Raw genomic sequence first — 12,165 nt, forward strand, 5'->3', positions numbered from 1 at the left:
AGTATTTTTTTAGGTTTGGAGAAAATTCCCGGCCTCCTTTAACAGTTGACTAGTCTGACAGATAACCAATCTATCTGGCTTAAAGACTTAACTACTCCGAAAGGAGGATAGTATACCTAACATAATAATTACTTCACAGTTCAGCGTACAAGCAAGCTTAACAAAGATTCTACCTGTACCTACACACTCAATGCATTCTGCTGTAAAATTACTAGGCTGGTGTGCGACAATTAATAAATAAAAGGTCGATCTAAAAACGATTTCCAGGTAAATAACATTTAATTTCCTTTCAAATGCTTTCAATTTGTCCGAAATTGGTACACCAAAGTCTCCCTTTCTCTTTCTCGTGATGTATGGAGGTTAACAAAATTTCGCCGTGCTAGGTGGATATGCTTCTCATAAATTTACAGTTAAAGTGTTTTGATTCTTGACATACGCTTCTTCATTTTCTTGCTTTCTGTCAGGTTGTTATCAGATATTTGGCTTCAATGGTGGTACGGCCGTTCCATATGCATATTAAATGCCTCATTCTGTCTTGGATAGTTTGCGTGCTTTCATATCGTAATTTTGATGACCTTGATACCTTGTCTTAATTCCATCACAAAAAAAGGAATATATTCTGAAACGGAAAAGAAAGTCGTGTGTTGTATTCCCAAATTGAATATATAATTATTAAAACATGTTACATTTACCAATTAGTACAAGAGAATTTACGTGTATTCGGTTTAATAAAACGAAATAAAGTTTCATAAATAGTTTGTCCTTTACTACAAAAAATTATGAAATAAAAGCGTTTTTTCTAAAATTTAAATCACTACACTGATTTACAGAATAATGCAATTGAGTGTGTAGGTTAAGGTAGACATGGTAGAATCGTTGGTTAGCTTGCTAGTTAGCTCAACCGTGAAGTCATTATTAGTTTAGGTATATTACCCTCCTTTGAGAGTGGACTAGTTCGACATACATGTTTAACCAATCTATCTGTCTGTAGGATCTCCGAAAGGAGGGTAGTATACTTTACCTAATAATGACTTTACGGTTCAGCTAAAAAGCATGCCAGCCAATTGAAAGATTCTACATACCCACTCAATGTATTATGCTGTAAATAATTCAGAAATTAAGGACCCTCCAACCTAGACACTCATACAACCGTTTCAGGATTTTTCAATATTGGTTGATACTTACGATTCGTGATGATCTCTCGTGATAAATCAAAGCACCTTGTATGCAATGTAAGCTATCAAAAGATACAGCAACAGCAAAACGACATCAAGATGTCTAATTTGACCCTAAAAGTAAAAAGAAAATACACTGCATGTAAATGTAAAGGAGTAGAAGGGTGCCATATGTGGCGTATGATAGATATGACTACGACAAACAATTTTTTGTGAGGTTCGTGCTGCTCAATTTATACATGCTATAGTTTAAATATGTAGTATTCTGTAGATTGTCTTTTAAAGTCTTTCCGACTTTGTGTTTTGATTGTCCCTTTTTGTATCATTTTTCGACTCTTTTTGTCAATGTTTATATTCAGGTTTTATTGTGTTGCTAGGTCTGGTTTGTGACCTGTTGAAATATACATACGATTTTCCTCACATAGGATGTTATATACAGTTTGTGACTGCCCTAAAAAGGGTACAATCAGCTATTATTTAGAGTTTTTATTGATTTTCACATGAAGTATTCTGTGCCATCTGTGCCTTATGCTGATACATGTATGTGTTAGTGGAATCGTTTACCTTAAAGGCAGGTCAAATGACCTCTTGATATCTTTTCGATTTATGTGTATTGTTTGCTTGCTGTCCCCCAAAAACTTAACCTCTTCCGTCCTGTCAAACCGATCCCCAAGTTATGTTAATTTTGAAAACATGAATAAATAGATTTTTTTCTCCTTGTGGTCACACAAAGCAGATTCTAACATGGATTTGATATTTTCAGAATTAATCAAAGTAATATGACCTAAAAAAAATTTAAGAAAGTTGACATACTCATTTGTAAATATAATTGCACTGCTGAAAGCCCCTCCAAAATTATGACAAAAGCTGAGTTAAAAAAAAATGAAATAAAAATAAAGAAATAAATAACTCGGACGATACTTATATTATAACACTATAATTACTCCTAGCAAAAAGTAGTTTGCAGATCTTTTTTAACTGAAAATACTTTCTGGATGTTGTGCACCCCTTCCCCGCCCCCCCCCCTAAAAAAATAAAATCAAAAATGATACAAAATCAAACAGTTTATAGTATTACCCAGAATAATCCATCATGTCCAGATCTGTCAGTATTAGCGTAAGAATATTTATTGTACTGGTATCTGGACCTGTAAAGATAAACAAAAAGTTATTGAAAGGGATTTTTATTGTTTTATTTTGAAACTTTTATTTAATGGTTAAAATCATGGTCCGAGAACACAATTTTTTTCGTAGCAAATTTCTTTAAGACAATACTGATAAAATATAAATTGAAATAAAAAGAAATCTCACCTGCACTTTCTCAATAATATCTTTACAGTGTGCTGTTATACTACTTTGGGTACAAATTATATCAAAATCATAGAAAACTTAATCGGCTCTAACTTAATATATGAACAAGTTTATGTTAAAGTGGGTCTTGAAATCTTAAACCTTTGTCAGTTCGAACAAATCGCTTGTTTAATTTAAAATTCAAGACCCATTTTTTGTTACAGTGTAATTTCATCTCTCGTTTTGCTATTTGAGGCATAAATCATAAGGAAATACATTTGGAAGAGGACAAAAAATGGCAAGTAAATACACTGTCTACACTGACTAGGGACCAGAGGCGGATTTAGGGGGGGCCTTTTTGGAAAAAAATTGGTTGCTTATCATAGGGAATCACTGAAGCGTGAATGGAGCGGGGCCCCCTCTTATGTCAGTCAGTGGTCCCCGACTTATGAAAATTCCTGGATCCGCCACTGGGGACTATATTTGTAAAATCAAGGGACGATAACTATGTGCCCGGACCTCATGGTAAATATCCAGAAGACTTCAATATGTTATATTAGATTCCCTTTGGACCGTCTGATATACATGTATGGCTGCCGGTGCTATACGGCTTGTGCCTGTTTGGTATACATGTAACCGATAATCACCGTTATATTCCTTGAAACAAATGCAACATTTAGAACAACAATTAAAGCTAGTATGATCATGCCCAAAATGCATATATATATATATATATATATATTGGTTAATATTATTTTTTTCTAAACTTTGATGTTATAGAAAGGGCTGGTAAACATGCTAAAGTAAGCAACAAAACATGCAAGGAAGGTAACTAATTACACGCAGTTTACATTATCAAAATTCAAACATTATCCAACATTTCATTTTTCAGCATATTATCCGTTATTCTGAACTGGCATGTTGCACTATAGTTTTGATTTCAAAACGAATTTCATATCGCTAAGAAACAATTTTATACATACCGGAAAAGTGTATTTTCGTTCAGGAGTAGAAGACACGTTAACACGAATATAAATCGCATCTTCTGTTCTGGTCGGTGTCTTCGGGATTCAGTCGTGATCCCATATAGAACTATCGCGTTGTTAACGGTGACCAAACGTCATAATATTGCACAGTGAGGTCTATTGTAATCCAACGCTCTTTCAGTGGATATATTTCGAGTACATTTGTTTTTATTGATTTATTTTGTAATTGGGAAAAGGGGGGGTATTTAGTGAGGATAGTTATCAAAGGTACCAGGGTTATAATTTAATACGTCAGACGCGCGTTTCGTCTACATAAGACTCGTTAGAACCGCTCAGATCAAAATAGATTTTAAGCCAAACAAGCCAAATTAACTTGAGTTGAAGAACATTGAGGACCCGAAATTCCAAACTTGAAAAAATGTGCCAAAAACGGCTAAGGTAATGTATTCCTGGGATAACAAAATCCTCTTTTTTTGGGGGAAAAAATATAAGTTTTGTCAACAGGAAATTTATTAAAATTACCATATTGGCGGTCATTTTCAAAAAATGTCGACTAAGATTTTGAAATTGAAAAAAATATTAGTTACTTATTCAAACAACCCAAAATTTTTGGATCCGCAACTGCTCTCTTATATAATATGATTTCAAACGTATGTTAAAAATTGACATGTAGAAAGCTGATGCATGTACAATGCAGGATATACCTGGTTTCTATGAAGTTTAACTGTTTTAAAAAAGGTATAATATTTATTCGGAATCGCATTCCTATCCGTCAGTGAACAGATAATTACAGTCGCTTTGTAAACTTCCGGTAAAGTAAAAAAATCAGGTTGAAAACGTGAGCAGGTTATAAAACAACTGCAAAATAGAATATATATGAATAATCTAGCGAAAAACTTCAGATCATGGCAAAGTTATTGCTACAGCAGGTATATTTCTATGTCAAACGTAAGAAAGGATAAACAAAAGTTCAAATCAAAACCACCTGCAAAGTTAGAACGAGATTGGGTAGGACCACCAGAGAAAGATTCTAACATGAGACAAATACAATTTTACATACCAGAAAGTGAAACAGCATTACAGAAGAAGTTCCGAATGTTACGGCAAGATACTCTTGACTTTAACAATAAATTTTGGACGAAACATAATGACGATTTCTTTCGTGAAAAAGAATTATTTGTGAAAACAAAACTTGCAGAGAAAAAAGTAGAGTCTGACATTACAGATAAAGATGTACCGTCAAAGTTAACGCCAGAGGAGATGTCTATGTTTTATCGACAATTTCTAAATGAAAACTTTCGTAAGAATGTGAAGTACAACGGAGAATGGTACAGAAGAAACTTTTCATTATTTGCTTTATCGTTGAGAGTTTTCATCGAAAGACTGAAACTTGAATTACTGAATAAAGTTAAAAAAGGATGACGTAGCTTAAGAAACTATATTACAGTGTTTTTAATATACTTGCCTGACATTTATAAAAGTCCATGAAACTAAAAGGTCATGAGCATTCTGAGACCCATGCATACAATGTACAATGAATGAAATAAGTATGAGGCAGGTGTGACCTGTGAAAGGGGTCGAAGTCCATATGGATTTTTTGTATAATTCAAGCGTTCATGTATATATATTTTAACATGTTTAATTTCACAAGGATTCAGAATTTGTTGAAAATCAAGGGAAATACAGAATGTCAGAAATTGCCTCCATTTTGTCTGGTTATAACTTGTTAGAGAAGAATTTGCAATGTACACAAATGTACAATGTAAACAGGGAAACTCTATCATCAAGTCAAGTTTTTTTTCATATCAAAGAATAATTAAAGTGACTGTGAAATTATGATTGTGCTCCTGACTATAGGTATTAGACCATGTGTAGACTGAAAAGAGACCAGAGAAAGAAAGAGATTTCTGTGAAATTAAGAAGTTGAAAAAATAAAAAGTTAACAATTTTTGAATTCATTAGTACATTTTTTACATGTGAAATTGTAGATTGAAACTGAATGATTTGTGTTTTTAATTTTAGTGAGTATTTTGTTGTAAGAATTTGTTCTTATGTTGAGCTGTTGCACCACCAGTTTGACCACTGTCAAATGAATGTTTAAATTTCTTGCATTTTTTGCTATGAATTATGATTTTTCAAAATCCTTTTTGAAATTATAAGAAAATAACTTGAGGTGATTGCTGTTTACATTTTACAAAAAAATGTACATGAAGTTTATAAATAAACATGAGTCTCAGACTGTCAGACATGTCAAAATTGTTTCAGTATATACTACATGTACATCTGTACATGTATTTATTTATAACGAATGTATAAAAAAGTAAAATCCAATGAAAATATTTATACTTTATAGTGGGATACTTTTATCATGTTGGTACAATGTATGAAGTGTATATCGTTTCGTAAAATAAGAAAGTGACGAGCTCTAGCAAAATTACTGAGATGTGGTATAAAAGCTGATGAGACAATTATCCACCAGAGACCGATTGCAAATGACATAGAAATTATCAACTATATTTCACCTTACAGCCTTCATAAATGAGCAAAACCCATACACCATATAGTCAACTTTTTCGATATACATGTACAGCAAGGAATATGATGTCAACCACTGGATTACAGGCTCCTGACGTAGGAAAGGCACATACAGAATGCAGCGGGAGATGGAGAGTATATATATACATCCCTAAAACAAAATAGATATTTTAAGTAATAGGTCAACTATATTTGGTTAATGAATTGATTGTAAGGCAAAGCAGGTATACATGTCAGCCTGGCAGGTTTTTGATGACCTTGACTTCTTCTAATGGTTCATTGGTCAATTTTAATTTTTTGAGTTTTAGTCTGTTTCTCAGATACCAGTTATTCCTATGGTTGCTAGTCACTGGACAAATACCAGTAAAAAATGGTTAGTTTCAATTAATTGATATGCATTACTGGAAAAAGTTAAATGACAAAAAAATATACTTTTTAATTTTGTCCAAATAATATGTATTAGTGTCCTGTAAAAAAGTATCTGGTCCAGTTAAGAAGAATGTTTTACTGGACCGAATGTCTAGTTGATTTACGAAAGCTTTAGGTAATACTGAGATACTATCAGCAAAATACTGTAAACCAACTTATTTTTCGCGGGTACTTTATTTTGCATTTATACCCAGCTAGTCAACTTTGCAGCGATTTAATTTCGCGATTTTCTTATTTACTTAAAATTGTTTGATAGGGAAAGATCCAAGTTATTCCTTTTTGTGACAATTTAATTTCGCGTTATTTTTCTACTCGGGGAAAGTCTGCAAAAATAAATTGCTCGCAAAATTTAGTTGGTTTATAGTAGATTAATTTGGTGAATGGAAATGAATGTGAAATATGATACATATCTATGTCAGATTTATTTTTACCATGACCTTTTTAGCTCACCTGGCCCAAAGGGCCAAGTGAGCTTTTCTCATCACTTGGCGTCCGGCGTCATCCGTCGTCGTCGTCCTGCGTCCGGCGTTAACTTTTACAAAAATCTTCTCCTCTGAAACTACCAGGCCAAATTTAACCAAACTTGGCCACAATCATCATTGGGGTATCTAGTTTAAAAATTGTGTCCGATGACCCCGCCAACTAACCAAGATGGCCACCATGGCTATAAATAGAACATAGGGGTAAAATGCAGTTTTTGGCTTATAACTCAAAAACCAAAGCATTTAGGGCAAATCTGACATGGGGTAATATTGTTAATCAGGTTAAGATCTATCTGCCCTGAAATTTTCAGATGAATCTGACATTCCGTTGTTAGGTTGCTGCCCCTGAATTGGTAATTTTAAGGAAATTTTGTTGTTTTTGGTTATTATCTTGAATATTATTTTAGATAGAGATAAACTGTAAAATGCAATAATGTTCAGCAAAGTAAGATCTACAAATAAGTCAACATGACCAAAATGATCAGTTGACCACTTTAGGAGTTATTGCCCTTTATAGTCAATTTTTAACCATTTTTCGTAAATCTTAGTAATCTTTTAGAAAAATCTTCTCTTCTGAAACTGCTGGGCCAAATTATTTGAAACTTGGCCACAATCATCATTGGGGTATCTAGTTAAAAAATTGTGTCCGGTGACCCCGCCAACTAACCAAGATGACCGCCATGGCTATAAATAGAACATAGGGGTAAAATGCAGTTTTTGGCTTATAACTCAAAAACCAAAGCATTTAGAGCAAATCTGACATTTGGTAAAATTGTTAATCAGGTGAAGATCTATCTGCCCTGAAATTTTTAGATGAATTGGACAACCTGTTTTTGGGTTGCGGCCCCTGAATTGGTAATTTTAAGGAAATTTTGCTGTTTTTGGTTATTATATGGAATATTATTATAGATATAGGTAAACTGTAAACAGCAATAATGTTCAGCAAGGTCAGATTTACAAATAAGTCAACATGACCAAAATGGTCAGTTGACCTCTTTAGGAGTTATTGCCCTTTAAAGTCAATTTTTAACCATTTTTCGTAAATTTTATATATCTTTTACTAAAATCTTCTTCTCTGAAACTGCTGTGCCAAATTGATCCAAACTTGGCCACAATCATCTTTGGGGTTTTTTGTTTAAAAAATGTGTCTGGTGACCTGGCCATCAAACCAAGATGGCCGCCAAGGCTAAAAATAGAACATAGGGGTAAAATGCAGTTTTTGGCTTATAACTCAAAAACCAAATAATTTAGAGAAAATCTGACATGAAGTAAAATTGTTAATCAGGTCAAGATCTATCTGCCCTGAAATTTTCAGATGAATTGGACAACCTGTTTTTGGGTTGCGGCCCCTGAATTGGTAATTTTAAGGAAATTTTGCTGTTTTTGGTTATTATATTGAATATTATTATAGATATAGGTAAACTGTAAACAGCAATAATGTTCAGCAAAGTAAGATCTACAAATAAGTCAACATGAACGAAATGGTCAATTGACCCCTGTAGGAGTTATTGACCTTTGTAGTCAATTTTCAATCTGCTTCCTTTGTTTAATATTCACATAGACCAAGGTGAGCGACACAGGCTCTTTAGAGCCTCTAGTTTTAAAAAGCAATAGCGCAATTACATTTGGTGTACATGTATGGAATAGTTGTAAGGTGTATATGTCTGGCTAGCATATTGTATCTGACCTTAAGATTATATAGAGAATCACTGAAGCATATTCAGAGAGGCCCCCTCTAAGGCAGTCAGTGGACCCCCACTTTTGAATGCACCTTTGGGGTTACATAGTATGTTTTCAAAGTTATGTCTGTTTCACAGATAATATGGGTAATAGCTATAGGTTGACATATGGAATGATTGCATCCATATGCATGGTGTACTTGTTTTCTGACAGGGTTCATCTAACCTTGACCTCATTTAAAGATTCATTGGTCTATGCTCAGATTTTGTGAAGCCTTTATTTTCTGTCGCAGAAGGCTCGACATATGGATAGTGGTGGCGTTAGCTAACTTCTAAAAAGCTTTAGATTAAAGAAGGCGAGTGACCTAGATGCTTCATACTTTGTACACATATGCCTTAAGTTATGAGTTTCCGTCTGTCATTTGACCATTGTCCTTAATCCACATTTTCATGGTTCAGTGACTACATGATTTTTATGCTCCACCTACGATAGTAGAGGGGCATTATGTTTCCTCTTCTGTGCGTCCGTTCGTCCGTCTGTTCGTTCGTCCGTTCGTTCGTCCGTCTGTCCCGCTTCAGGTTAAGTTTTTGGTCAAGGTAGTTTTTGATGAAGTTGAAGTCCAATCAACTTGAAACTTAATATACATGTTCCCTTTGATAAGATCATTCTAATTTTAAAGCCAAATTAGAGAATTTAATTCAATTTCACGGTCCACTAAACATAGAAAATGATAGTGGGGCATCCGTGTACTGTGGACACATTCTTGTTTTTCTTATTATATAATGAGTAAAAGGATGACTATTTTTAATGTATGCATACCTTGCAAGGTCCTCATGTCCGTCAGGCAGTTCTTATTTGACCTTGGTCTCATTTCATGGGTCATTGAAATAGTTAATTTTTCGTGGTCAAGTCAATATATTAGATACTATATAACCAACAGGTCTGCTTTACTAGATGTATGGAATGATTTTAAGGTGTAAATGTCCAACTGGCACGTGTCATCTGACCTTGACCTCATTTTCATAGTTCAGTGGTCAGTAAAGTATTTGTGTTTTGGTCTTTTTTTTCTTATACTGTATGCAATACATGTAGGTCAAATATATTTTGTGTATGGAAATATTTTATGATGTACATGTCAGTCTGGCTGATTTTATTTGACCTTACCCTATGTTCATGGTTCATTGCTCAGTTTTAAGTTTTTGTCTGCTTTTCTAAAACTGTAATCAATAGATCAACTATATTTTTTTATGGAAGGATTGTAAGGTGTAAATGTTTGTCTAGCAGGGTATCAAAGATTCATCTGATCTTGACCTCATTTTCATGGTTCATTGGTTGATGATTAGTATTCTTTGCTACGTCTGTTTCTACATGTAAGAAACTAAAAGCAAAAGGGCAACTATATTTGGTGAATTTGATGACATCATGCTTTACAGGTGTAAATGTATTTCTGTATGGTTTATCTGACCTTGACCTCAATTTCTTGGATTATGTTGAGTTTACGTAATACTTATAGTAAAGTTTTATATTTTAAAAGAACTGTCAACATAAAATCAATGGAATTAGTTTAAAATATTTAGTGAAAGACGTTATTGTGAAGTTTACATGTCTGTCTGGCAGGATCCGACTGATCTTGACCTCATTTACGCTAATCTGGGCTAGAATACCATATCTCTTATGTGTCAATAATAGATGGTATTTGATTGATTTGTAAGGCTTGTTTAAAGAGGTCACTTTCTTATGAAATTATGTGTCAAGTCATGTGTTATTAGATGCCTAGTAAGTAGTTGAAACACTACTGTAGTATATCCGAATATGTACATGTAAAACCATACATGAATTTTATTTTGCTGTATTATGTTGAATATGAATTTGTTTCCGTTTGAACTTCATGAACTTATATCACAAATGATTCACCGGGCTGAATAAAGGTTAAATAGAACGGTCGAAATACAGTAACTGTTATAAGAGTAAGTCGTTCGAGTACAGGACACAAACAGTTACTGGTTTAGTGGTTATTGAATGTACATATTTATAAAGCATAGGTAGTTGCAAGGAAAGGGGGGGACGGGAAAAGTTATATCGTGGGAAAATTTGGTTGATTATATAGGGAATAACTGAAGCATGACTGGAGCGGTCCCCCTTCTTTAGGTCAGTCAGCCCCTCCCCTTTATGAAAAGTTCTTAATCAGCCACTGTATAATGCATATAAAAATACAATTTCATATATTTGGAACTGCAGCATTTTATGTATTTCTTGTAAATATCTATTGCACAAACATTTAAAAGTACTATATATATGTATCATTGTGGTTCAGCTTTGCTGCGTGTACACTTTTATATATATACATATTGTGACATAGCTAGTATCTTAACCGGAAACAAAACACTTAACCAAAAAACTTATATCATGCTATATATATGAGACAGCCACTTGACCCAGAGCGTGGTACATTTGTAATGAAGACATACAATTAAACACTTACTTATAGTAGTTATTAAAACCAAATAAAACTATATTTTTACACATCTTAATTTCGTTCAACATATTTTATGGATGGAAATTCAGGTGAAATCAAATGGTTACGAAGTACCAGATACAAGGAAAAGTGTGCCTCATATTTATTCGGCTTTAAACGAACATTCTAGCGGAATATATACTTATATTGAACCAAAAGTAAACATCAAATCAAAACGGAAATGGAAGAAAAAGCTTCGCCTTTGTGTTATATTGTTTGTTGGAATAATAGTAGGAACTGTTTTAACGATAGCTGGATTCTTCATTTTTGGACCCTCTAGTACACCATCACTGCGTGGTAATCATTATGACAATTTTGAATCACCTTCAGGTAAGAACAAAAACAGCTTATTGTGTCCTTTTAAACTTTCATACAATGCCTTGATCGTCTAAAACAGGGGGTTCAAACCCACAACCCCGCACTCTGAATCAGCCACTGTTTTTTTTTAATTTTTTTTTATAGATTTTATGTTTGAAGCTCGACATATTGTATTTACACGTTCATATTGTTGAGAATTGTATGTTGCCATTTAGCATTTTGATTATTGTTGTCGTTTGTTTTTAGTCTAATTGACTGAAACCTCACATCTCCTGCGATGAAAGTATCAGAAACGAGACATATCGATCCATAATTCTGTCTACTCTGAAGTTCAGTCTGTTGTTTTATAGTTTTCTTCGCTTCAGATAAAATTTAATGCGCCCTTTTAAATGCTGATATATGTAACTTTAGAATATGTTCTTCCCCCGTAGATTTATACATTTTGTTCAAAATTGATAGATATGAAGTTAGAAAGTCCAATTTGAAAAATAACCGTTACGTCAATGCTTGTCTTGACCTTGATTATACAAAGTATGTCTCCATATTCAAATTTTACAAACATCTTATATTCCATTCTTTTTACGAGCATTGCACTATCTTGGTGCCACATGTGTAGCAGGATCTGCTGACCCTTCCGGAGCACCTGAGATCACCCCCAGTTTTTGATTGGGTTCGTGTTGCTTAGTCTTTAGTTTTATATGTTGTGTCATGCGTTCTATAATTTATTTGTTTGTCTTTTTCATTTTTAGCCATGTC

At 33.7% G+C, this 12,165-nt stretch overlaps 2 protein-coding genes and 1 long non-coding RNA gene across 3 annotated transcripts in view; 2 read left to right on the forward strand and 1 right to left on the reverse strand.

Moving 5' to 3' along the window:
- Nucleotides 1–249: 249 nt before the first annotated feature.
- Nucleotides 250–1,295, reverse strand: LOC134695584 (uncharacterized). Its single transcript, XR_010102820.1, has 2 exons — nucleotides 1,186–1,295; nucleotides 250–619 (listed from the first exon to the last, which is right to left on the reverse strand). It is a non-coding gene; the product is annotated as an uncharacterized LOC134695584 (long non-coding RNA).
- Nucleotides 1,296–4,232: 2,937 nt separating this feature from the next.
- Nucleotides 4,233–4,891, forward strand: LOC134696305 (cytochrome c oxidase assembly factor 8-like). Its single transcript, XM_063558022.1, has one exon. It carries the CDS (start codon nucleotides 4,327–4,329, stop codon nucleotides 4,870–4,872), a length of 546 nt encoding a protein of 181 aa, XP_063414092.1. The 5' UTR covers nucleotides 4,233–4,326; the 3' UTR covers nucleotides 4,873–4,891.
- A 6,116-nt stretch (nucleotides 4,892–11,007) lies between these two features.
- The window catches only part of LOC134695741 (C3 and PZP-like alpha-2-macroglobulin domain-containing protein 8), a 2,279-nt gene continuing 1,121 nt past the window's right edge, over nucleotides 11,008–12,165 (forward strand). Inside the window, exon 1 of the mRNA XM_063557142.1 lies at nucleotides 11,008–11,421. Within this exon, the coding sequence (XP_063413212.1) occupies nucleotides 11,130–11,421 (292 nt within the window). The 5' untranslated portion in view covers nucleotides 11,008–11,129. The remainder of the gene's footprint in view (nucleotides 11,422–12,165) is intronic.

This window comes from Mytilus trossulus, chromosome 14, assembly GCF_036588685.1.
Source record: "Mytilus trossulus isolate FHL-02 chromosome 14, PNRI_Mtr1.1.1.hap1, whole genome shotgun sequence".
In the NCBI taxonomy this organism is placed as follows: Eukaryota; Metazoa; Mollusca; class Bivalvia; order Mytilida; family Mytilidae; genus Mytilus; species Mytilus trossulus.